Below are 27,602 nucleotides of genomic sequence, written 5' to 3'. Positions count from 1 at the left end.
TTGTAAAATGAGGCAAAATCACTTAAGAAGTCTTGCTTAGCAACAGAAATTTTAGACTCATTTGTGATCATAAGTTGAGGACTTCCTGCATGGCTCTCCTAGAATGAGTACAAGCAGGAAGCAGCTACAGCTAGCAATATTGTGTTTGATCATAGAGCCCCCTAAAATCCTCCCACTAATTTTCTTAACATTTTTTCAGCCGTCATTATTAAATCTTGGGTTATTGAGCCTTTGAATGAAGGCAGGGGAGGGGTCCTCACAGGGCCGTCTGAGTCACGAGCCCTTCCCTCACAGTGATCTGTAGACGGCTGCTTCCTTCACCCCAACTTTTGGGAAAGTTCCCCCATAAACTAAACAGGCTGCTTTTCTGGAGAGGAGGTTGCATATTTTTCATCAAAATGTTTGGAACCAAAGCTTGGACCCTTCATTATTGGAATACAAGAAGATTTGTCTCCTGTCAGCCAACCCGCAGATGGTGTGTATCACAGGTTGCCTTTGCAATGGTTTCCTTCATCCTGTCAGGCCTGGCCTGTGTCAGCAAACCCTCCCTCCCACCCTCCAGCTGCCCTGTTTATCCTCCAACAGGAAATTCACAGCTGGAATTGACCAGCAAACGGAGGCACCAGAACCCCAGATAAGGCTCCAGAGACACGTTGCAGCTGGAGATGGGGAAGGCAGCCTAATCAGCCAACTTTTTTTCCCTTCTGATCTGATCCCTGTTGTTGTGGGAATGGGGGTAGAGGGGAAATCCCAGTCTTAATTGGTGGCAAATGCTGAAACTCGATTAAAAACCCATGTTCCCTCTCCCTATAGCTGTCATCCAGTCTGCTTCTCAAAGTTCTCACACCGAGGTATCTGCCTAGTGCAGAGTCCAAAAAATGTGTAGTCAAAAGTAAAAATAAAAAGATAGCAGCCCGTGTAGGTGCAACACATAAAAAACAGAGTTTCAATCAAACGCTAATTAAATTGGTTCTTTTATTTGCAAACTCAAATTAGTTCTTTTATTCGCTTTGTGGTTAATTTTAATGTTTTAATTTGAACATTCATAGGTACTTAAAACCACGACTTAGCCATGGTGGCACAGTGGTTAAAATGCAGTATTGCAGGCTAGCTCTGCCTACTGCCAGGAGTTCGATCCTGACCGACTCAAAGTTGACTCAGCCTTCCAGCCTTCCGAGTTTCGCAAAATGAGGATCCAAATTGTGGAGGGGCAATATGCTGACTCTATAAACCACTTAGAAAGTGCTGCAAAATACCATGAAGCAGTATCTAAGTGCTATTGCTATTAATTGGTAGTACAGTGGTCTAAAGCACCCTGTTATTAAGACCAGCGGCCTGCAATTACTGCAGGTTCGAATCTCGCCAGGCTCAAGGTTGTCTCAGCTTTCCATCCTTTGTAAGGTAGGTAAATTGAGGACCCAGTTGTGGGGGCAATAAGCTGACTTTGTATAAATATACAAAAGGATGAAGGCTATTGCTTAGCACATTGTAAGTCGCCCTGAGTCTCCGGAGAAGGGTGGCATATAAATCAAATTTAAATATAAAATTCTTTAATCCTTTGTATCATTGTTTATGACGTTATGAGCTGCTCAGGATTGCTTGATAATGAAATGGGCAGCATATGAATTTAATAAGTAAATAAAACATTGTGGCTGCTATTTTAACTTTTTTGACCACATCCATGAATATTCTCCTATCTTGCTTTGCTTATTGGGAAAGGAAACTTTGTTAAGGAATGCAAGCAACATCCTGTTGGATCACAGCAGAGCCATTCTCGTTCAGCAATTGGTTCCCACAGTGGCTGACAAAAAGAAGCTGGGATATGAATGTAATTGCTTACTTCCTGCTTGTGATCCCTGAAAACTAATATTTGATCCTGGAAGTAATCTACAGCCATTGTGGCTAATAGTTATGGCCTGATTCAGCCAATACAAGCTCAGTAAAATAATTCAGATATTAATACCCCACCACCACTACCACCAAAGAGTTATGGGGGGTCCTTTTCAACCAGGGTGTCCCCATACCTATCCCAGTACAGATAGAGATCAAGAACTTCACAATTTAACAGTGTTTCTCAACCATGGCCACTTTAAGACATGTGGACTTCAACTTCCAGAATTCCCCAGCCAGCCATGCTCATTAAGGAATTCTGGGAGTTGAAGTCCACGTCTTAAAGTAGCCAAGGCCGAGAAACACTGATAATAGTGCATTGTGTGTATTCTCTGATCAATCTTCTAACCACTTCCTCCTATTCTCCTCTCTTCTTCTATTCTCTCCTGACCTCCAAAATCCAGCTGGACCCAAAGAATACTGTTCACCCCCACCCCCCACCCCCAAAATGTCTGCTTTGCAACTCCTTGCATTCCGCCTGACTTCGTGCTTACCACTCACATGTTGGCATTTCGGGTCTGACCACCGGAAACGAAGGAAATGCTTTGCAAATGACAAGCAGCTGCGGGGAGGGTTGGGCCGAGCCACAGGAAACATGAGGCCTCAAGATTGGGTGCATGACACCAGCCTGTCCCTTAGTCCAGGCACGGCTAGAAAATCCACAGTGCAGGGCCAATCAGGTGAGGCAGAAACTTCCCATCTGTTGCAAAGCCCTTTCAAGGGTCATCAGTGCATTTGTGTGCCCGGTTAAATACAAGGCCATGCTGAAGAGAAAGTACAGCATTATGATGTGGCTGGAGGTCTGATTCCTGGTATCCCCAGCTGGCATTTTGATAGGATTAGACAGCAGGCAATAAAAGGAGCATGGCTGATACCCAGAATAACTACCAGCTATTAGGGCAAACAATAGTGACCTTGCTGATTTATCCTTAGCCAAAATTAGCCTATTCCTCCCTGGGACCTGCTAGTTTCTTCAGAACCACAGCTTCTGAATGCCAGAAATGGCTTCAACTAGTCTGCCATACACTTTTTTATTAATCAACTAGAATTTTAACCCATCTTTATTACTTTAACAAATAATACAAGGCAGCAAACATATATATCACTTCCTCTTGCTATTTTCCCCACAACAACCCTGTGAGGTGGGTTGGGCTGAACGAGAAGGACCGGCCCAAAGTCACCCAGCTAGCTTTCATACCTTTAGACAGAACTAGAACTCACATTGTCCTGTTGATTGACCCAGCTGGCTTTAATGGCTATGTAGGACTAGAAATAAATCTGTTTTACAACCAACGTTGGGCCATGTTTACACCCGCGATTTCCGCTATCGGTTTGAGTGAATTGGTCCGAACCGGCTGAATTCCACATCTGACCTTGATTCAGAATACTGTTATACAGATAGCCCTCAAACTTACAACAATTTAGTGTGTTTAGTGAGAGTTTGAAGTTACAATGGCACTGAAAAAAAGTGATTTGTGACCATTTTTCACACATACAACCATTGAAGCACCCCCATGGTCATGTGAACAGAATTCAGCCGCTTGAATTTTGCAGTATATTTATGATGGTTGCAGTGTCCCAGGGTCATGTGGTCATTTTGTGACCTTCGGACAAGCAAAGTCAATAGGGAAGCCAGAATCACTTAATAACCATGTGACTAACTTAACAGTTACGGTTGATTCACTTAACAACTGTGGCAAAAAAGTAATAAAATGGGGCAAAATTCACTTCACAACTGTCTTGCTTAGCAAGAGAAATTTGAGGTTCAGTTATGGTTGTGGGGGCGCAGTGGTTAGAATGCAGTACTGCAGGCTAACTCTGCCGACTGCCAGCAGATCCTGGAGCAATATATATGTCTAAAGGCTATTGCTATGGTCATAAACTGAGGCCTAACTGTAGTTCTTCTTCAATGCAAGAAAGCCCACCTTTGAGCAGATCTAGAACTCCTGCCATGAACCAGCCAGTGATAGCAAAGAGTCTGGTGGGAATAGATATCATACACAAAAGCAACCGAAACTAATTTGCTTTTAATTACAAGAAATATCAAACACTTTTTAGTCACTGTACAAATAGTCTGATAGTAGGCTGATAGTTAAACACATCAAGAGGGGGAGCTGTATAAACGTTCTCTTACATAGCAATCCCATAAAATGAACCATTACAAAATAATAAATGTAATGTACACAGAGCCATCTTGCTACATCAGTTGCAAGGATTATTTAAAAAATAAAAAAATTAAAAGATCTAAATCTGTGGGGATCTAAGAAATAGGTTTCAGGATTAAATCTTGGACGGGAGGGCGAGAGTTTTGGAAATGCATACAAATAGTAGAGAATAGCAAACAGGTGGTTTTTTTCTCCCAAAGGAAAACTGAAGATCAGAGACCAGCCCCAATCTCATTTGCAGTCAATAACCAAACCTCCTTAATGGAGCAGCTTTAAAATCATACCAGAGATAAAACACGCTCACCACCATGGGGGGGGGAGTGTCCCGTTTCCCCTATTTTAACATGGAGATAGTAGAGGGGCAATTTGGGATTGCAATATACATTGGGGCAGAGCCCTCCATATAGCTTGGATTGCAACATCTGTCATGCTCACAGGTTGGAGAGTTTTGAATGCTGTACTCTTCACCGCTCAAGAACCCACTTTTAACCCCATCCTGCCTGATGCATGAGACACATTTTTATTTCTTTTTATGTAAATTAGAAACCTCCTCCTCTTTTGGATTATATTCACAATGCAGACATACTGCTTTAGGAACTGTAGCTTATATTAGGTAGGTAAAGTCACCACCTAGTAAAGAAGAATAAAACAGTGGAATTGTAACTTTGAAATAGACACACCCATATCTTTACTCCCCCCCATCCCTCCTCTCACCTCTTTGTCATCCCAATATTTTTATTTTGTCTTCTTCACCAAAGAGCATCATACTTCTATCATCTTGTTACTTTTAGGGAGTCCATTGAAAACCAGAATTCCAGAGCAGTCTCCTGCCATAAATTAGAGTTGATGCACTAACTATTTGGAGCAATAACTGGTAATATATTGTGATTATCTGATGAAATACTCTTCAGCTAAGCTTCTGTTTGTAGTTGGCTGCAGTTGAAAGATATCTCCACCCATAATAAATCTGAGTATTGACCAACATTAATTTATGGGACTCTAGCTTCTGTTGAAACTGTCTGTACATTACTTCCTGGAAAACCAATCTGTCCTCATACATTAAAACTCTTCTTATACCTCACATGGAAAACTTCAAATGACGGAGAACCCCCATTTCCTTAAGCTTCTCTGATACCCCCTACCCAAACCTATATTCTTCAGCTAAGAAACACAGGTACAGGGGCACTATATTCACTTCCAGTCTTGAAATTGCTTGCTGGCACATGGGATCCAGCAAAACAAAATTAGAAAACCACCACAAAGCCAAGACAGCTTTCTAAGAAAGGATGTGTGATGCAAAAACATGGTCACAACTTAATAGTCTTTTCCACTCCCCCATCCTCACTCGCCTGTCTTGTTTGAAAAAAAAAACAAAAAAAACCAGTGATGTCTGGTGCTATACTACTAGAGGTTTAATCCCAAAGGTGCTTTTTCCTTGAAGACATCCAAGATGAGAAGCAAAATGTCTTCAAGGAAGAACAAAGAAAGTCCAGTTGCCTCTTGAAAAAGCACCTTTGGGACAACTGTGACCTGGATGACTGAGAATCTCCATAGACTACTAAAGGGTAAGTAACTGACATTTACTGCAAATATATTTAGCTCTTTATGATCAGAAGGATGCATCTGGCTGGTTAATTGGCATGTGCTCTCAAAGCCAGACAAAGACTTTGAATTTTAAACAAAACAGAGGCTGCATGATTGCTCTCTGTGAAATTAATTATTTCTTCCTCCTTCCTTATATTAAAAACTACAACTCAGTAGCAACTTCTGGAGAAGGTCGTTGGCTTCATCCAGAGCTTCTGGGAGCCACAGGTTATCTTAGTGTTTCTCAACCTTGGCAGCTTTGAAATTGGTGGAAGTCAACTCCCAGAACTGGATTTCAATTCCCATGTTGGCTGAGGAATTCTGGGAGCTGAAGTCCACTCATCACTACCTTATTTTGTAGCAATGTCAGTTGTAGTAATGTACTGAGCACCCTTATCTACTTTAATTCTGACATATTTAAATCTTGTCCCATTTAGGCAGAGAGGAAGGAGGTGGTAACACTCATTCTGGCAGTAAAAACAACTTTTCTTTTTTTGTAGCAGATAAAATACTTCAGGTAAGGCCATATACATTACAGTTCTATATACCTTTTCCATTACAATAAATGAATCAGGAGTAAGAACCCAAAAGCAGAAACACGGTGGAATCAAAAAAACATATAGACTAGATCCGCCTGTAAGCAATCCCTAAGACATCATTTCCCAACTATTGGCTATTTTAAGATGTTGGATGGGGAATTCTGGGAGTTGGTCCATACCTCTTAAAGTTGCCAAGATTGAGGAGGACTGCCCTAAGGAGCTGATCTAGATCTAGACTAGGAACAGGAAGATGAATAAAGTTTATGGGGCAGAACCAAGGGGTACAGCAAAGGGAAGGCATTATTTCTATATAAGCATTCTTATATTTAGCACAAACAAATCTACAGCTGTACCACCATCTCTGCATATGTACAGAGAACAGGCAAATTTGTTTCCCAACTGTTTACCATTAACTTCCAAAAATGAGTTGACAATGTTCCCACAGGCCAGTTTAGGGAAGCCAAGATAGCTGTAACAGAATATCACTTTAAAAAGAATGTAAAAGAAATATCTGATGGGCAAAAAGACAAGCTATTAATTTGATGGATCTGGGATTATAAAAGTGTTGTTCAAAAATATATTGGCCAGTATAAATCCCTCTCCAGTTATTGCCGCTTCCAGCCCACTGAATTGTATTAATTTAAAAGCACCTGATTTAAAAGGTTATCCAGTTCAAATTGGATAGAGATGCTATCTATGGATGCAACCCTGCCTTACCACCCAAACCCATCACAGCTTTAATGAAGAAAAAAAAGATGCATATTTTTTCCACACGAGCACTCCAAGTTTTGTCCTTCATAAATAAATCTGTTTAAAAAGTAACTAGCCAAAAGAGAGCGAAAAATAACACAGAATTGTTCCAGCCACCATATCCGTTGAAAACTTTGTTCTTTTTTGTGCATGACTGGACTGACAAAAAGAGATGCTTCTTTTATACAGGGTGCAAGAAACACTGAGGTGGGCCACTGGCAGAAAATTCTGTCCCTTGTCAGAGGCAGCTAGGTGCGTGCCTAATTGCAGTCCATTCAACTCTTCTCTTCTTGTTACGAACCAAACATCTTTTCTTCATTCTTCATGCCATGAAAGGATCTTCATCCTTTTCATTGACTTCAAGAAAATGTGTCAGTTCTTCTGCCTTCCCTCTAATCGTGTTCTTTTCTTAACACAAGATCATCTCTTAAGAAGACATCTCACAATTGCTTGGATACACAATACTGCTTGGATATACAGATCCACAGGTTTGAGAGGAAAACAACTGAATGAATTCTGAAATGGAAGCTATAGGTTCTGTTCGTCCATTGAAAAGAGACTGGTGGACAGAAAAGGACTTCATAGCTTTGAATGTTCCAACAGCATACGAGTTGGTACAAGAAATTGGCCACATAGTTGGAGATCATTAGACAGAGTTTCTAAAATGGTATCATTCTCTCTTAGTCTGTATTTTCAACCATGTGCCTCTCGGTTAAGACTGTGTCCTCACATTCTCTCAGTCTGTTCTCTTAGGTGACCTTTCCTCAAAGCATATTCCAAATTCATAGAGGGAAACCAACAGTGGGGGTTAGAGAGGTGGAATTCAAGACGGTTAAGTAAAAAATGACAAACATAAGAGCAGATGATGGACAGAGAGTTTCGTAATAGGCTCAGTGGTATGTCACTTTGATTCCAGATAGAGAGATGGGCTGAAGCCAAGACGTATTTTTCCAGTACAAAAAAGCTGCACTGTCCCAGGACTTGGAAGGAATACAAGAAGATGGGGAAAGAACAAGGATTATTAAGCACCTTCTGGAACTTATTTTTCAGAAGTAGCATCATGGAATGTGCCATAGGATTCTGATTGGCGTTTTCCTGTTTGAACACTACAATAAGAAATCTGAAGGTAAAAAAGGCTTCTCTATGGGAAGAAGCAGGGATAAAATGGTGGATTAGCTAATAGTCATTTGCTGGCCATATTTGGCCAAAAGGCTGCCAGTTGCTGAATACTGCAGTAGAGGCTGAAAGACTCTGCAAGAGTGGACTGGCAGAAATTTTAGGATGGGGAAAAGAAAGAGCAAAACCAAGATGTTCCTCCTCCTATAACCCAATCTCTTCATCTTGTTCATCTTCAAAACTGTAGCCCTGTCCCTCCTCTTCTTCCTCCTCTTCCTCCTCCGCCTCCTCCTCTTCTTCTTTTTCATCTTCCTGCTGGGAGCATTCCAATGGGCTTGAGCTCTCATCCCTCAATACTTCCTGATCCTGCCCTTTAATATTGTCCCAATCTTTATCCATCACTCCCAGCACATCCTCCAAGATGGAAGGGCCCAAGTCCAGCTGGAAAGAGAGAAGGGATTCAGCATGGTCCAGTGTGGGACTCTCCAGGGAGAACTTGTGTTGCAGGTCCCAATCTTTTCCATTGGGGGGCTTCCAGTCAGCCTTCTCTGGGCTCTGCAGTACCACAAAGCTGCCATCAGGGGTTGATGTTGTTGGACTCTGGACTACTCCATTCCCGCTCCCAGGGGGAGAGAGCAATTCAAAGCAACCAGAAACATCTCCAGGAGAACCTAGAGACCCAGGAGACACTGCTATATCATGAGGCAACCCATTGGTCTTGGCAGCCCCATGGTTGCTAAGGAACGATGTGTCTCCAAAAGCATCGCCCCCACGGCCAATGTGCATCGTATGTCGAAAATCCCCCAAAGGGGCGCTAATCATGGCTCGATCCAGACGGGGCCTCTTCTTGGAATGAGAAACTGGAGATTGCTTGAGGATGGGCATCTGAAAAGAGAGACATAAGATTAGGGTCCAAAGCGTTCTCACTGGAACCAGCACGAGTTCATTACTTTCCTAAAGACTCAGATTTGAATCTCATCACAAATCCTGCCACAAAATCCCACACTGACACCCAGGTACAGCCTAGGTCTCACCTTTTGTGAGGCCCACGAGAACAAAGTGGCCTTCTGAGGATAAATAAAAGATTGCACATCCCATTGCAAGTCAGGAGCTCGAAGCACGAAACCAAAGCTTGAGCTGCTTATTTATTTAAAACATTTATATAGCCGAAGCATGAAACCAAAGCATGAGTTATTTACTTGTTTGTTTATTTGTTTAAAACATTTATATAGCTGCCTACCTTAAAGCCAATTCTGGGCGGCTCCCAATCAACTCCCATTGAATTAAGGCTATCATTTTTGCCCTAAATGAACATAATCCACTTTTAATCACACCATATATTAATTTACCCATGGCAGGATGTTTGCCTTTAGTGCTAATGTTAATTTGCGGTAGCCCTCCACGTAGTAGTCTTGTCTTCCCATAATTCACATTTTCCTTGACTCACACTTACTGCCGCTCCTTTCTAGCCAACTTTGAGTTTATCTGCAACTTAGCTAACACTTTGGGCACATGACTCATCATGAAATCTTCTGCTGTAATAAATTTGTTCAACTTGAAGGCAGCCAAGAGACTGTTGTGGCTTTCTTCTAAGAGAGATAGCACAGGAACCAATGATATGAAAAAACAATAATCTCAGAAGACAAGTTTTCGAAAACAGTTACCCTGTCTGGATTTATTTTCTTCCAAGGTGCTTAATTATGGTGACCATGGAGCTATCATATTTTAGCTCCTCTGAGATAGAAGAGACAAAAGAGAGAATCCCTTACACCAAGGTATTCTCTTGGTTTTGTCCAATCTATCGAATTCACATAAAATGTGCTAAAACTCACAAGGTCGATGCAAGACTTTTACAGGAGTCGATCTGGCCTTACTTTCCTTTCAGTCTGAGAGGGCAAAGATTTCAGGCTTTATGACAGGCAGAACCTGGGATAAATGAAAGAGTTGCAGGAATACTGTTCCCTCCTGACCCAGCTTAGGATATTTTTCACATACTGGCCACCCACATATAACTTGCCCAACCAGTTCTTTGACTGAGGAACACTTATGCTGCTCTGGGAGACTCAAGTTTCTGAAGAAGAGGAGCAAGATCTGGAGGACAGAAGATTTTAAGGACACCCAAGAAGAAACGACCCAAACTAGGTATCATTTCTTCGACAGAAGCAGAATTTAGTTGTGTTCATAGCAGAATATAGCATATTCAAGTTGTTACAGATCTTCTATAGGATCTATGCTTGAATTTACACAAGACACTAAGATATTATTTACTTAATTGTGGTTTATTAACCCACAATTGCCCAGTTTTAACACATCAACCCATGGTTAGGAAACCCAAATATCTGTGTTCGCTCAGCACACTAAACTGCAATGCGGTAGTTTGTTGTATTAAACCAAACTAGGTCTACCCATGGGTAACTGGAATGGATGCATTATCTAAGAAACAGGGAGCTTCTTTCTGTACAATGCTGTGAACATTCATGGTAATCACATCAGAAATATTGTTGGATACTTTGGTATGGAATTTGAGGTGTGGAAGGGAATGGCTGTTAAAACGGGAGAGTTTTTTCCTTCCCTTGACTCAGATACAGAAAACCAGACTGCAAGGAAGATCTCCCTCCTTCTGTGTTTTGGATGCTTTCCCCCAAATATTGTCCTGATGGGATTGTTGGCCCTCCCCTACACGCAAGGTGGACCAGGCCTACAGACGCTGGAGTTTCCTGTCTCTCCTGGTACCTGCCCAACATTGCAATGTTCTTGTCGGAGGTGTGATGATCTAAGAGAGATGATTCATGTTGAATGGGAATAATGGAGCTACACTGGGGGTGGAAGGGAGACATTGTCTGGACAAGTGTAGAGGAGGGAGGCAGAGGAGGGGAGAGGAGAGTCAAGCAAAGCTTCTCCTTCCCTCCAGAGCTCAGAAAGTGCTGACAGGAATGGAAAACGGCCTAAGAGTTGACTCAGCTGTGGGTGGTAAATAAACCCAGCGTAGGTATCAGGAGCCAGGGGGAAAAACCCTCTGGAGTCCTGGATTCCTTCATCTTCTCTCCTAAGCTTCGTTGTTCCCTTTCTTTGGGATCCAGGAAGAAGATTTCCCACTTGATTACGAATCCCTTTGATACCGATGCTAGTTTCAGGAGTTGGCGGAGGATGGATGGATGGGGCCCTTTTCCTTTGTGGGTGAGAAGGGATGAGGAATAAAGGACGTTACAAGTAGTCCTCAGCTTACAACAGTTCATTTAGTGATCGTTCAAAGTTACAATGGCACTAAAAAAAAAGTGACTAACAACCATTTTTCACACTTACAACCATTGCAGTATTCCCACGGTCATGTCTGTCACGTGAACAAAATTCAGACTCTTAGCAACCATATTTATGATCTCCCAGGGTCATGTGATCAGCTTTTGCGACCTTCTGACAAGCAAAGTCGATGGGGAAGCCAGATTCCCTTAACAACCATATTACTGACTTAACCACGCAATGATTTACTTAACAACGGTAGCAAGATAGGTCGTAAAATGGGTCAAAACTCACTTAGCAAATGCCTCACTTAGCTACAGATATTTTGGGCTCAATTGTGGTTGTAATTCCTTTTTACTCCATTCCTTTTTATTGGAAAATATTAGAAGCACACAAGAAAAAAGCCAATAGTCCAGCAGTGTCCAGAGGTAGTGAGAGGGACCTTCCCTTTCATGGATATCATTTCCTCATTGGGAATCTCTTTAGGAGTGTCCTCTAGGTGTCCATGAGGTCCAAAATGACCAAAGCAACACTCAGCATTACACCACAAGCTCCTATCCTTTCACACTCATGAGCAACTCCATGACACATGTATAAGGAGGTAGCTTGCATTGCATCAGCCCAACGTTGCTTCTGGCTATTCTACCAAAGAGAACTACTTGTTAGTGGGTGCTATTAACGGTTTGGTAGAAATAAAGCCAATTCTCTGGATTCACTTCCATAAAGTTATTTTAAATCAAACAGGGACACAAACATCTTACCTATCCAAAGCGCTAATATTTTTGCTCAAGATTGCAAGGCAGCTATGGAGGGCAGTTACACAAAATATGCAACTGCCTTAAAGAAGTTTTTGGAACTAAACCCAAATGGCGCACAGGCTGAAGACCTTTGACACAGCCTGCAGTGATCTGAAAACAGCCCAAATCAATGTTTCTCAATCTTGGCAACTTCAAGATGTGTGGTCTTCAGTTCCCAGAATTCCCCAGCCAGCATTTCATGGCCTAAATCAACGATCCCAAACTTTTCCAGCTTAGTGGCCTGGCCCGGTGTAATGTGTGTGTGGGGGGGGCAGGTGCATGCTCGTGCGTGAACTTCCACTCAAGTGAGCGGAGGGCTACTCTTACTTTCTGCCATCCATCATCTCTGTCCTTGAAAGTCCTTGAAACAGGACCCTGATTTCACAGATAGTATCCATCTCCCCGGTCCCCTGGGGTCCCTAGGACTAATGGCAGGTTTTGTTGCCTTCTAGAAAGACAAAAGGAACCAAGCCAGCCTCGCTTTTGGGATATTTCATAAACTGGGCATCTCCATAGAAAAGTCCCGCTGCCTGGGACCTATCAAATGTAGTCCTCAACTTACAATGATGTGTTTAGCAACCGTTTGAAATTCCAACAGCACTGGAAAAAGTAACTGATGATCAGTCCTCATACTTACGACTGTTGCAGCATTCCCACAGTCACGTGATCAAAATCTGGGCGCTTGACAACTGGCAGAATCCTGGGATCATGTGATTGTCACTTGTAACCTTCCGAGGTGGCTTCCGATGAACAAAATCAATTGCGGGGGGTTGGAGGAAGCTGGATTCGCTTAATGACATGATTCACTTAACAACCACAATAACTCATTTAACAACCACAGCAAAAAAGGTCATAAAATCAGTGTGCCTCATTTAACAACCACCAGTTGGAGACCGTGAACCACCGGAAAGCATTTTTGCTTGCACGGTGCCTGCCATGTGCTTCCATCGGCCGTCCTGCATGGCAAGTATAAAAAGATACCATTGACTGAAAGACTCTGTTCCTGTGGCTCAGGAGAAGTGGAGACCATTGAACACATTCTCCTTCGATGATCTTTTTATAGAGATATTCCCAATAATCGATAGGTATCCTGGCCGTTCCAGTATTACTTACCTCCAGTGGCTGCTTAAGGAACGAACAGACTGTTATTGCAGCGCAGGGGGCTAGATTCTGCGCAGCAGCACTGGGGATTCGTCGGAAACATACCTATTTTACACAATTAATGCAGCAAACCCTTTTGCATTACTACTATTTTGCATTTTAATATTTAATGATTATGGGCGTCACAGATTTCAGGATTGATATTGTAGTATACTATATTATAGTACAGTTTTGCTGTGAATGGATGCAAAATTGTGATTATAATATAGATTTTTATCTGTTATTATTTTATTCTATAATTTTTAACTGGATATTCCTGGAGCGTTCTTAACTTGTTCTGGTCGCTTGTCTTTGACTGTAATAAACTTATTTGACTTGATACTTTGCTTAGCAATGGAATTTCTGGTCCCAATTCTGGTCATAAGTGGAGGACTCTAAGAGGACTGTCAAATAGTTTCCTATGCAAGCCGAAAAAGAGATCAGAGCTTGCTTGATTTCTGCTGAAATATATGCTACAGGGACAATTTATTCCATGATGATTCCAATTTGGAAGTAGGCTCTTAAATGCAATCCTTTTAATCCCAGAGTCCTTGATTATTATTTTAAGAGATAATTGGCCACAAAGTGGCATAACTGCCCACTTATGATGAGCTTAAACCTGCTGCAGCTTACAAATGGAAAGAGCAAAGAGGGAAAAAGAGGCAGAGCCAGGAATGTGTTCCTCTTCTCAGATGAAGTTTAAACCAAAATATCCCAAGGGGTAGGGAAGGCTTCTTACTTTTTAAAAATGAGAATGAATGAACTGCATTGAGACAAAGCAGTAGGCATGAGGTGAAGGAACTATCTTGAGAAAGCCATATGCATGTATTTGTGGGAAGCATGACATTCACATATCACCGGATAGACAAAGTAACCTTTGAGAATGAACTGCCTTTAAACCAGTGTTTCTAATTTAGGGCAATCTGCCTGGGGAATTAGGGTAGCTGCCTAGGGAGTTCTGGGAGTTGAAAATCCACACATTTTCAAGATGTTAAGGTTGAGAAACCCCAGCCTTAGTTATTCATCAGACCAAACAAACTTTTATCAAATAAGTCTATTTTGCCTTCAAGTCTTTTTGCTTGAAGCTCCCAATGACCACTTGAGGGCTGCCTGCAGAGAGGGTTTTTGTGTAGCTTGTAGACGAGACACTTCCATTTGGTGTGGGTTTTTTTTTTTTTTTAAATGCTTTTCAGCAGAATCCCAGCCTTCAGGGATGGCACGTTGGCTGTCTACCACAAAAACACATCAAGAGGGCATGCAAAAACGTGAGGCGGGGAACAGCTGAGAATCAGAACCACTGGATCTGACATGATCTTGGCATGATCCCAGGCGGGCTTATTCTAAAAAGTCTCTTGGGAAAATATATCTATTCCTTTCCCTTCCATCCTTCCCCTCTCTGTCTGCGGATGACAGATATGGTTACTAGCCCCAGAGGACAATGACGGAATTTCCTTCAAAAAATTAACACAAATCCTTTGGAAATGCTTGTGCACAGCTGGGATTAAGGAAACAGTTGGGCACTGGGCAGGGGTGGGATCTGGTGGGATTGCCTAACTCTGATGGAGCAGAGAAACTACATCTGTGTGGGGAAAGGGTCCATATTTTGTATTTATCTAGAAAAGGATAAATCTAGACCTAGCAAGCAGGAAGCGGAGAATGAGTTAGAAGAATGCTTTTTGGGGTCCTTACAGAAAGAAGGAGATCTAATGGGATACTGGGCTAAAAAACCCATATTGGGATTTCAAGGGGAGGATTGGTGGACCAGGAGAAAAATCTAGGGAACCACAGAAGAAAAGATCTAGAAGGAACAAGAGGGCATTTTATATCAGGGGTCCTCCAAGAACTAGGTTATTCAAGAGGAGAACCTCAAAACAGTGGGGCGGAGGGAGAAAGAGAGCTGGAAGGTGGTTGCATTGAAAGTTTTAAGATGCCAGGAAAAATATCCCAAGAAATTGAGGCAAAGATCTGTGGCTGGAAGGGTGGGGGTGTTAATGTGGCTTAGCCACAGCCCCCCCTTCTGCGTCTTGCTTTCAACCTAGCAGTGGTTTGATTTATGACCACTCACTTATTTCTTCCCCTACACACACACACACACAGACACACACACACACACACACACACACACAGACAAGACTACCACACCCCCAAGTTTCTTTTTAATCCTTTTGCGAGATTAAAGGTCAGTTCGCCCCCTGCACTCCCTTCCTTTAGAGAAGGAGGCTATCCAAAGGCATCACCCATTCCCAGTGCCTGCGCTGGCCACCTGGTTAGGTTAGCTGTTCTCCAGGTGAAATAAGAACCACAATTGAATTCTTTTTCAGCTCTCCAGACTCCCGGGTCTCATTTTGAAACTACAATCCTCCGCTACAGAGGTAGCACTTTAGTTTCCAGCTCATCAGCTAGCCCTAATTAAATCACACTCTATAGTAGGGGACTAATGAGTCCCAGTTCCTGGCTGGCTTATTTTACTACAGCCCAAGCTACACTCGGAGTCACACACCCCCCCTTCACCATCCCGGCCCCACCGCAACCCTAATTCCCTGCAGCAAGGAGAGATGTCAGATGGTTCAACACATGTCTTTCTCCAACTGCCCAGCCACAATTCCCCAGGCGCCGAAAGATAAGGAAAAAAAGAGAGTCTTTTAAGTTAGCAAACTCACCTTTTCTAAAAAGAGTGCGGCAACTGCCTTTTTCCCACACCTCAAGTGACTCACAGGATCGTCCCGACTCTCTTCCTGCTTTTGTAGTCGCCCCAATCCGCTGCCTCCGCCAAGGGGCAGTGCCAAAGCAACCCACAAAAAAAAAAAAAATCTTCTCTCAATATCCTCCCAGCGTTCAGAGTTGGATCCTGTTCCAGTTTTGTCCAGCAACGTCCGGGAAGTTTGCTTTTGAGTTCTCAGAAATCCCCGGAAAATTTCTTTTTTTTCCCTTTCATTTGTCCACCTCTCCGTCTATCTCTCTCTCTCTTTTCTTTTTTTCCTCCTTCTTCACCAGCTTTCACTCCACCCCTTCTTGGGTGGTGGCCCAGAAAGTTATTTATTTATACCTGAACAAGAAAGAAAATATCACAGATGTCAGAAACACCAATAAAATCCAAACTGCGCCACAGAGGATATTGTAAGAGGGAACCAAAAGCCAAAACAAATATTATCCCCGGGCAGGAAATTTAAACGCATACCCACACATTAGGGGGAAAATAAACAACATCTAACTTTGTATAAAGTTCAGCACATTCCTGAATTCCGGAGTTCGTTTGGCATATTCGGAAACCCGGCTAAAAATCAAATGACAGATAATGCAGGGATGTAAAAGGAGCGTCTCTAAATGTTAGGCTTTGAAAAGTGAAGTGACACGTACTGGCGATGTGTGACACACACACACAGACTAGTTAGACAAGGATGGCTGAGCTAGTCTCACCTTCACCTTCACCTTCACTTTTGCCAAAAAAATCTTGGCAGTTGTATGGGAAGAAAAAAATCAGCCACATGGAAACCAATGGCAGTCCTCAACTTATGACCACAATTGGGAGCAGCATTTCTGTTCTAAATAAACCTGTTGTTAAGTGATTCACACTCAATTTTACAACCTTTTTGCCATGGTCGTTAAGCAAATTGTTGCAGTTGTTAAGTAAATCACATGGTCATTAAGTGAATCTGGCTTCCCTCACTGACTTTACTTGTTGGAAGCCAACTGGTAAAGTTGCAAATGGCAGGTCATGTGACACCGGAATGCTGCAACTATCATAAATACATGCCAGCTGTCAAACAACCAAATTTTGATCACGTGACCCTGGGGATCATGTGATGGTTGTTGAGTGGGAGGACCAGTTCCAAGTCATTTTTTTAATGATGTTGCAACTTTGAATGGTTGCTAAATAAATGGCTTCATATCAAGGATTACCTATACAGGTATACTTGAAGGAGTTCAATAGTGTAGAACCACTAACACAGATAGTCAGAAATTTTAGAAGTGGCTGGCTGAGGGGACATACCTTTACAGACAGGGCCAAGTTCCCTAGTCTTCTACAACTGAAACTTACAAACACACAACACATCTCCACTTTGTGTCCCCCTCCTTAACTTTCCAGTCCTTAACATTGGTTCTGAAGAGATGACAGCACAAAAATTTGCATTGTTCTACATCTGCATCTTTCCCAGATAACCTCAGTTCTTTGGTATGGTGGCAATGGCAGCAAATTTGACAACTCCCCTTCTATAGAGACTTTATATTTCAAATATTTCTTAATTTAAGAATGTCCTCTGTTTTAACAGAAGCTTCAAGTCAGGGTTTTTTTTAAAAAGAAAAAGGTCTATACACGTATACATATTTGTACATAAATCACAGAGACAAAGAGCAATGTTTAACTCATCATTCCAATACAATGCAATAAACACATTAATAATAATACATAACATGTTGTATAGATCAGCATTTAAAACATATCCTGGTTTAAATCTTGTTTTGCCAAGCAGAGACACATTCTGTTGATCAGCATGAAACATAATTCATGCTTTTTTTAGCATCTCATATGCATTTTAAGGAACCCAATAGTGGTGAGCAAATCAGAGAAGGGAAAAAAAAAGAGAAATTGTCATCAGTCATTAACTTTCAATGTGAAACTCTTCATAAATAAAAATCTACACCAGCAAGAAAAGCAGAGCATTTCCTTCCAACATGCCAGCCATTTTTTCAGAGTTGTTTAAAAGATTGTTTTAATCCAGGTTTTTATTATAGCTTTCTTATAATCTCATCATTAGCTGGCTTTGATCATATACAGGTAGTCCTCAATTTATGACTGCAGTTGAGCCCAAAATTTCTATTGCTGAGACGTTTGTTAAGTGAGTTTTGTCCCATTTTACGACCTTTCTTGCATCAGTTGTTAAGTGAATTACTGCAGTTGATAAGTTAGTATGCCGATTATTAAGTGAATCTGGCTTCTCCATTGACTTTGCTTACCAGAAGGTCACAAAAATATGACTAAACTAATATCACTAATAATAACTAATATCACTAATATCACTAAACAAACCGTTGTAAATTGAAGACTACCTATACTCTGGCACGTTTGAAGAACCTTTCCTCATTGCCTGAAATAATTCTTGAATTAACCAGAACAAAAATAAAACCCTAATACAATTTTTTTTTGCTGTTGATATTTTGCCTCCGACCAAGAAGCTCATTTTTTTTCCTTTTGGAGAATGGGTGAAGAGACCCACAGATAAATGAATCAGCCCAGACTTCAGAATATTCTTCTCCTTCTCCTTCTTTTTTTTTTTTAATTGAGCAATTAACTCAAATCAGAATTGACAAACATGGCCCCTGCATTCCAATGGATTGATGTAGTGTTGGAGATAGAAAGAGGGTGAGATTAAGGAAACAAAAAGACTAAAAGATGAATGGTTCACGTGGGGAAGAGTGGTTGCTCTGAAGATTAGTTATGTTTTTCTTTTTTAAAAAAATGGGAAGGCAGATCTGAGTTGGCGTGTAGAACACAGGGGTGAGAGAGGTTACTTCAAATAGCCATAAATCTCAAGAGTCCAGGATTTTTTTATCTCTATTTATGAACATCAGGTTCAAAGCTTGTATTTCAGAGTAGACAAAACAAGAAATGGGTAAAGAGATCAAAAGGCGAGCAAGAGACAGCTATGGCTCCCTGTAGCCCTCTTCCACCACATTCCTCCCCCATCTCAGCATCTTTTTTGGTCTTTATTTAGTTATAGCATTTTTTTTTCTTTTCAGAGAAGAAGGTTGAGGAGGACCTTCATTTCTGCATGCTCAGATTGGCTTTTTAAAAGAAGTTCTAGCAAGCAGAGGGGGGGGGGAACTTTAACCCTCCGGTCATCTGAACTGGCATACTTGATCACAATCCTTCCTATTTTATTGCATGTCTAAACTGTAACTTTTTTCCTGTTTTATTAGCCCTGTGAAAATGGATACCGTTATGCAATTGGGAGAGTTAAGCCTATGATAAAAAACTATGATTAGCCTAATGCAGGGGTAGGAATATATCGCCTTGGGGTACTTCCTCTGGCACCTTTGAGCTTTGCCTAACTTGAATTTCCTTTCGTGTTGAAGAAAACAGCACGGCAGTAGAACAAATGTCCTGTTTTTAATATCTTAGTTTCTTAATGAGATGACTTCGGGCCTCAAATATCTCTGCAGAGAATAAAAAGTTGTAATCCCAGTTGGTTATTTTGAAATGCCCCACCTGCTCAAAGAAGAAGAGAAAAACACTGAAGGAGGATAGAATATCTTGGAAGGGTTAGTAAGGAAAATGAATTTAAACTATTTCTCTTTGGGGAAAAATGTCAGGATTGTCCATGTCTAGGATTTGATTTTTTTTTTTTAATTTGATTTATATGCCGCCCTTCTCCGGAGACTCAGGGCGGCTTACAATGCGTTAAGCAATAGCCTTCATACTTTTGTATATTTTATACAAAGTCAGCTTATTGCCCCCACAAACTGGGTCCTCAATTTACCCACCTTAGAAAGGACGGAAGGCTGAGTCAACCTTGAGCCTGGTGAGATTCGAACTTACAGTAATTGCAGACAGCTGGTGTTAATCACAATGCTTTCAGTCTGCTGAGCCAACATTATTTTGATTAATATCCCACCTTTATTATTTTTACAAATAATTCAAGGTGATGAACAAATCCAGTACACTTTTCTCCTCCTATTTCCCCCACAACGACCACCCTGTGAGGTGAGAAGAAGCTAAGGTGAAATTTGAATTCATTGTCTCATACTTTCTAAACCAGTGCCTTAATCACTAGATCAGAGATGGACAATTATGGTGCCTTCATGGCCTGTGGATTTCGACTCCTAGAATTCTGGGAGTTGAAGTCCACAGGTCCTAAAGTTGCCATAGTTGCTCAACCCTGCATTAGACCAAACTGGCTGTCAATTAACAAAATGCCTATTTAATGAGCAAGAAAAACCCCTTTCTATTAGAGTACCTTGTCACATAATCTCAACAGACTTTTTTAAAAGCCATCAAAAAACCATACAGAGATTGGCAAAGCACCAGTTCAAATCCCAGTGAGGATCACCTGTGCAGTAAGGGATGCTGGGAACTGTGGTTCAGAGACCCCTAACTAAGCTTCAGATTGCCCTACACTCAATTATGGGCTCATACTACCATACAGTGACGGTCCTTAACTCAGCCTCCTGAAAGTACCGATTTTGGGCTCAAGAAACAGAATGGTGAATTCAAGTTAAATCCATTGGCTATTTTCTTTAGAGTCCTGTATTGTTCTAATCAAATTAAAGAAAGAATTGGGAGTTGTCTCATCCAAGCATGATAGTAGCAGCGTATCATATTAAAAATGTGAAATGCTTCTCAGGTCAAGAGCAGAAACATCTATCATTGGAATAAATATGAACATTCTTAAAAATGAGCAAAATATGGGACCTTTGGTAGAGGGTGAGAAAAGTAGAGTATTGATTTATCAACTATAAAGGGAAATCAACCATATGATTAATGGTTTTGTTTCTTTTTAATTGGATAGCAGTTTCTACTTTTTATGCCTTCAGGCACTGGCAAATTGGTGTCCTTGAGATGTTCTGGAATTTTAGATGTACCAGCCTCATCCAGCCAACATCCAGATATTGAGAAAGTACAAGCCAAAACAACCAGACACCTCCAGGTTGCCTATCGTGAATTAAAAATAGCTCATCGACCTCAAAAGAAATCCCGTATCAATGTTATGCTAAAAATCCTCTGAGGTTTTGGGTTTTTTTTATGACGCCAATGGGATTTGTTTCACTGCATACTGCTACTTAACAGCATCTGAGTTTTAATTTTGCTGTTGTGTGAAAGTTTTACCTACACAGAGGTGCATCAGCCATGGACTTTAATGCAGGGTTGTCCAACTTTGGCAACTTTTAAGACCTGTGGATTTCAACTCCAGAATCCCCCAGCTAACCATGCTGGCTGGGAAATTCTGGGAGCTGAAGTTCATGGGTCTTAAAAGTTGCTAAAGTTGGATATCCCTGCTTTAATTAGAGTCAAATTGGATAGGCTTCCCCAGTTTGGAGCATTCCAGATTGTGGAACTGCAAATACCTTGTAGTAAGCCTGGGTGATAGATATTAGACTTAGAATAACTTTATTATCACTTTGAATGTACACTGATCAGCATACATTAAAATGAAATTTCATTGCATACAGTTCTCAAAGGGTCTCCTTTGTGGTTTAGAGCATGGCCCCCAACCTTTTAAGCTGGTTCCATGGGGAGGTTTTTCCCATAGACCGAAGGGGGAATAGTTTCAGATGGGGCTTTGCTTGTTTGGGCGGCCCGATTTCTGGCATGCTGTGGCCCGGTGCTGATCTACGGACCAGGGGTTGGGGACCTGGTTTAGAGAGTACCAGGCAGTTGTGAAATGTAAAATTTGTTACTACTGGTTTTGTGGGCGTGGCTTGTGGGGGGGTGTAATGTGACTAGGTGGGCGTGGCCAACTTTTTTTTTTTTTAACTTTTAAAAGCATTCTTTCTACAACCTCTTTGGCTGAAGAGGTTGTAAAAAAAATGCTTTTAAAAGGCTCTGACGATCCCAGCTGAGTTGCCTGATCGTCAGAGGCTTGTTTTTTCTTTTGAAAGCATTTTTTAAACAACCTCTTCCACCAAAGAGGTTGTAGAAAAAATGCTTTTAAAAGCCTCTGATGATCCTAGCTGAGTTGCCTGATCATCAGAGGCTCTTTTTTTTTTTTACTTTTAAAAGCATTTTTTTGGGCGGAAGAGGTTGTAGAAAAAATGCTCTTAAAAGTTTTTTTTAAAAAGCCTCTGATGATTGCGCAGCTCAGCTGGGCATGGGGGGGGGCAGGGATTTTTGCTACGGGTTCTCCTAACCACCCGCCACCATCCGGTCCGAACCGGGAGCATTTCACCCCTGGTACCAGGTTGGGCAAGGGAAAAATAATGAGGTCTCAGGCATAGGCCAGTAAGATGAAGATTTTAAAGTTTTGTCCATAAATAGTGGTGTCAAATTTGGTCTCTTGATGGTTGAACAAGGCACCCTACAGTCTTTGGAAAAGGAACCGAATCTGATTGGTGGAAACTCAGGACCACTTCACTGACATCTGTTACTTTTGAAAAGGAAGCATGTAAACTCTGTGATTATAATGTCTTTGAAGATGCCTAAACTGAAACAGTCCTTGACTTATGACCACAACTGGGACCAGAATTTCTGTGGCTAAGCAATTATTAAATGAGTTGTGCCTAATTTTACGACCTTTTTTCCCATGGTTGTTAAGCGAATCACTGCAGTTGATAAGTGAATCACATGGTCATTAAACAAATCTGGCTTCTTTATTGACTTTGCTTGTTGGAAGCCTGCTTGGAAGGTCACATGACCCCAGGATGCTGTAATGTCATACTTGCATGTTGCCAAGTGTCCCAATTTTGATCATGTGACTGTGGGACTGCTGTCATGGGTGTTAAGTGCAATGACCAGTTGCAAGACACTTTTTTCAGTCCTATTGTAACCACGGATGGTCACTAAACTAATGGTTATAAGTCAAGGACAAGCGGTAGTTTTGATTTATTAGACAAAACAGATCTCCTATTCACCAAATCCAGAATCATCCTAATCTCATTTTGGGGTGCATGATCATTATAAGCGTATCAGCTGCAGTTGCAAATATGGGATAACAGGAATTCAAAATCTACAGAAGCTCTACAGGTAGTCCTTGACTTACAACCATAATTGAGACCCCAAACTTTTATGTTGCTAATTTGTTAAGTGTGTTTTGCCCCATTTTATGATCTTTCTTGCCAGAGTTGTTAAGTGAATCACTGCAATTGTTAAATTAGTAACGTGGTTGTTAAGTGAATCTGGCTTCCTCCATTGATTTTGCTGGTCAGAAATCGAAAAAAGAGATCACATGACCCTGGGATAGTGCAACCGTCATAAATATCAGTCAGCTGTCAAGCATCTGTCTTCTGATCACGTGACCATGGGGATGCTGCAATGGTCGTAAAGTGTGAAAAATGGTCATTAAGTCACTTTTTCAGGTGCCATCGTAACTTTGAACGGTTACTAAAAGAACTGTTGTAAGTTGAGGACTACCTGTACCTGCCCTTTTAGATATGCAGGAAAGTTACGGGCCATCTAGTTGTTTTTTTTTTTTAATTTGATTTATATGCCGCCCTTCTCTGGAGACTCAAGGCGGCTTACAATGCGTTAAGCAATAGCCTTCATTCTTTTGTATATTTTATACAAAGTCAGCTTATTGCCCCCACAAACTGGGTCCTCATTTCACCTACCTTAGAAAGGATGGAAGGCTGAGTCAACCTTGAGCCTTGGAGAGATTCGAACCAGCAGAAATTGCAGGCAGCTGTGTTAATAACAGGGTGCACTAAACCACTGTACCATCAAGGCTCCATCTGTAGATGGTAGTTTCCATCTACATTCACAGAGGAGATCACAGATATTGTATTGGATGTTCAAATACCAAATTGATTGTTCAAAAAAAAAAACCCAGCAATATTACCATATAAGATCAAGTGCAGAATTTCATTCAATAGATCCTGAGATTTTGAACTGAAACTGAGAATGCAGAACCCACCAGCATTTTCTTCCAGGCAACCTCTCATATCCCAGCCAGCATTAAGTTTAGATGTTATCCATCCTACACTAGAGAAACCATTTGCTGTGGCAAGTAGAGTGATAGAAATCAAATCAAATAAAAATAAAATAAACAGGTTTTCTAATTTTATTGCTCTTGGTTTGTGCCAAAGTTTAATGTCTTGTTTTTTTTTCCCCTGCTGGGGTGCTAAACAGCAACACTTTTCTGAAAGTGGTTTGGCATCTCTAATTAAAAGCTAAAGGCTGAATTTGGGTGAGCTGAAGATTTTCTCCTAAATTGTCCTGCCTATGATATTGGTTGTAAGCCAGGGTGTGAATCTGGTCAAGCAGTCAGAACATTAAAATTCAGCTCCACACTTTGTGCAGTTTACAAAGCATGCCCTGGGATGGCCTTTTATAAGCAGCAAACAACATGCCCTGTTCAACATGTTACTCTTGAGAACTCAATTTCACTTAGACCCAATTACTCCATCCAAGGCTATGCTAGAGTTAGCAAAGATGAGAGCGTGTGAGAGGTGATATCCCTTTCGATATACAGGTTGCCCTTGAGTATAATCACAGCTGGCACCAGAATGTCCATTGCTAAGCCAGGTGGCTGTCAAGTGAGTCATGCCCAATTTTATGACCTTTTTGCCATGGTTGTTAAGTGAATCACTGCAGTTGTTAAATGAATCCTGTGCTTAAGCAAATCCTGCTTGCCCCGTTGACTTGTCACGAAACCAGCTGAAGAAGTTGCAGATGGCAATCACATGACTTGGGACACTGCAATCATCATAAATACATGCCAGTTGTTAAGTGCTCAAGTGACTGTGGGGTGCTGTTGTAACTTCAAATGATTGCTCAACAAATGGTTGTAAGTTGAGGTCGACCTATAAACCATCGGTTATTAGAGAAAAGGTTGTTCTCAACTTACCAACACTTGTTTAGTGACGACCGAAGTTACAACAGGACTGAAAAGTGACTTATGACCGGTTTTCACACTTAGGACCATTGCAGCATTTGCATGATTACATGATCAAAATTCGGATGCTTGGCAATTGGCATGTATGTATGACAGTTGCAGTGTCATGGAGTTATGCGATCACCTTTTGCAACTCACCTTTTGCAACAAGCAAAGTCGAAGGGGAAGCCAGATTCACTTAACGACGTTACTAACTTAACTGAAGTGATTTACTTAACTGTGGCAAGAAAGGTCATAAAATGGGGCAAAACTTAGCAATAGAAATGTTGTGCTTAATTGTAGTCATAAATCGAGGACTTTCAATAGTTAAATAGAATACAGGAGAAGTAGTTCTTCAAATATAGATTCTACTGAGAAAGTGTCACTGTGACCAGCTCTATCTATAGACTTTCTTGGGCCTCTGACAATTCTGGATGCTGAAAGCAGTAGTTGGCCTAATTGTTTCAATCCAGCAAGGGTTTATTTATTTATTTATTTATCAAACTTATATTCCACCTTCCCTTCAGGAGCTCAAGGTGAGTTACTCAGTGTACTCAGTGCTTTCTTCCACTTTTTTTTCCCCACAACAACCCTGTGAGGTAGGTCATGCTACAGCAAAAATAGAAGCTACAAAGCAAGACTGACAGTTTTACCAAGAACAAAACCAGTGTGCCTAACATGGCTAATCCAATTTTCATGTGAAAGTGACCTAACAGACAGCCGCAACATTAAAACAGAGGGGGGTGGGGAAATCAATCCCTTATGCAAGAAGAGGGGGGGGGGAATGAATCACATGGTGCCGTTCAATAAAAAAACCCGATTTATATAACATGCAGGAGATCCATGGTGCCCTGCCCCCTCCCACTGCCCTAGAGATCAGGAACATGCTTCAAACATGCCTCATGTGATCTTCAAAGGTGCGGCTGGGAGTATAGACCACAGCCCAAATAGGGCAGGTTTTGCCTGGGGACACAGGCTAACCTTGCTTCATGCAGCTCAAGGATATCATATTGTTACTAAAGTTCAGTAGAAAATCCACAATTCTGCACCCCAATAATTCTGTAAACCCAGCAGCTGAGCTGCCCTGAATTTCTAGTCTCTTGGGTAGCCCCAAACATTTAAAAAAATGCAAAAACATACACCCACTCCCTTCTACCTAAAATAATCACTGGTTCCCCAATGCTCTAAGCCCTAATTCGTTGTCCCTCCCCACTTATTTTTCCAGTGCTTTCTTCCAGTCCTGCCCCAACCTAATGCCACTTAAAAAACGCCACAATATGGTACAATGTTCAAGTTATGGGGAGGGGGGGGCAGAGCCTTTGCACAAGGAGCAGGATCTTCCCAGATATACGTTCGTCCTCGCTTCTTAACCTCGAGCCTGGGTGGACTACAGCTCCCATCATCCTTACCTTGCAGGGCCAAGATCATGCAGAAGAAAGGCGATTCGACCTATCACACCTTTAGAAGGCTCAAGGAAAGAGGGAGGACTGGTCGGGAACATGCCCAGGAGAGGGGGTGGGGTGGGGGGGAATGCTCTGGCGTCCCTGCAGTTTTACGCCCTCCACCCTTTGTTTCGCCTTCATTGTACGCCTTCTGTCATTCCTTTTGGACTGATTCGATTCATCGCCTGGCATTTTCATTGCTCACTCCGGTGGCCCACAGTTCATCACCCCACGTATTGAGATGCCACATTTCTCCACCGCTAGCCCACCCGACCTCACCTCACCTGGACCTAACCTCTCTCTGAGGTGGACACAGCCAAAGCGGCAAAAACCCGGGGATTCCTGTAGAGCAACGCCTTTCCCACGAAAAACCACAATTTCAGTTACCCGCTGGAACTCTGTTAAGCTCCACTCCCTTCTGCCACGAATCGCAGACACGGGTTGCCTTTTGTTCGGCTGCGATCCACTAGTCCGCGCTGCCCCACGCGAAGGGATCCTTCGGGCTGCGCCGCTCCTCTCTCCGCAATCACCTTGAAGCGATCCCACACCGTTTCTAATCCACTAAACCACACGTCCCTTCCAGCGAACCCAAGAATCCCGTTAATCTGGTGAGATCTCAGGAAGGTTTCTTTCTTTCCTGAGCCCAGGACTTCTTGATCTCTTGCTCTGCTTCTTCTTATTATTCCCTTTTCTTCCCCACCGCCCCAAACCGGAGCAATAATCCCAGTGTTTTATACCGGCGACACGCTCTTACCTGGAGCGTCACTCCCAACCTCTGATCCGGCTTACAGCCTTCCCAGCAGGCAGCTCCGGCAAACTAGCAGTTAAAAGGGAGGGGTGTGTCTCGCAAGCCACGCCCACTTTCCCCGGGTTTTGCCCTAGCTGTCTTTTTTCTTAGAGGAGCACGCCCCCCCCCCGCACACCCCACCCCATCTCAGGCAGAGATTTGGGCGACTAATTGCAAGCGCTCGAGGCGATCAACAAACAAACAAACGGTTGGAAAACGGAAAGGGGGATGCCGGGAGAGAAACGCTTTCCAGGAGACCCAGAGGAAGAATGTAGATCGTGGAAAGGAGGAGGAGGAAGAGGAGGAGGAGGAGGAGGAGGCAGAAGGGAAAGCGCATTGCTGAGAAAGGGACTCTCGCTCTATCCCCGCCCCCCCCCCTCCCACCCATCCCAAGGTTTACCCAGCCCGAGGATGGAATTTCCTGAAAGTTTCTTTCCCAGGGAGGATAATTAGTTCCAGATGGAAAGGGAGAAAGGGGGAGGAAAAGCAGGAGGATTGTTGGAATATAGTAAAGCGGAGGAGAAGGAGGCTGGAAGGTATGGAGGGTCCGCCTTTCCCAACCTGGCGCCCTCCAGATGGGAGGATTGCAGTTTGTCTGATCGCTTCCCCGGGCAACATGCTTTCTGCTTT

The 27,602-nt window shown here is 42.2% G+C and overlaps 1 protein-coding gene across 4 annotated transcripts; it reads right to left on the bottom strand.

Annotated features, from left to right (window-relative positions):
* Positions 1-3,898: 3,898 nt before the first annotated feature.
* On the bottom strand, positions 3,899-27,602 carry CDC42EP5 (CDC42 effector protein 5). Of its 4 annotated transcripts, none has more exons than XM_034423206.3 (3): positions 26,940-27,602; positions 15,879-16,264; positions 3,899-8,929 (listed from the first exon to the last, which is right to left on the bottom strand). In XM_034423206.3, exon 3 carries the CDS (start codon positions 8,927-8,929, stop codon positions 8,249-8,251), a length of 681 nt encoding a protein of 226 aa, XP_034279097.1. In that variant the 5' UTR covers positions 15,879-16,264; positions 26,940-27,602; the 3' UTR covers positions 3,899-8,248. The 4 variants fall into 4 exon arrangements, with proteins under 4 accessions (XP_034279097.1, XP_034279100.1, XP_034279098.1 ...); XM_034423209.3 differs by having other exon boundaries at positions 26,153-27,209; XM_034423207.3 differs by having other exon boundaries at positions 26,573-26,990.

Source organism: Pantherophis guttatus, chromosome 4 (genome assembly GCF_059756535.1).
Source record: "Pantherophis guttatus breed Tessera chromosome 4, ASM5975653v1, whole genome shotgun sequence".
In the NCBI taxonomy this organism is placed as follows: domain Eukaryota; kingdom Metazoa; phylum Chordata; class Lepidosauria; order Squamata; family Colubridae; genus Pantherophis; species Pantherophis guttatus.
Note: the sequence above shows the minus strand (reverse complement) of the source record. Positions and strands in the feature narration are given on the sequence as shown.

What these genes read in the sequence shown, in the direction of transcription:
- CDC42EP5 (XM_034423206.3), bottom strand. Translation starts at nt 8,929, where the DNA reads ATGCCCATCCTCAAGCAATCTCCAGTTTCTCATTCCAAGAAGAGGCCC.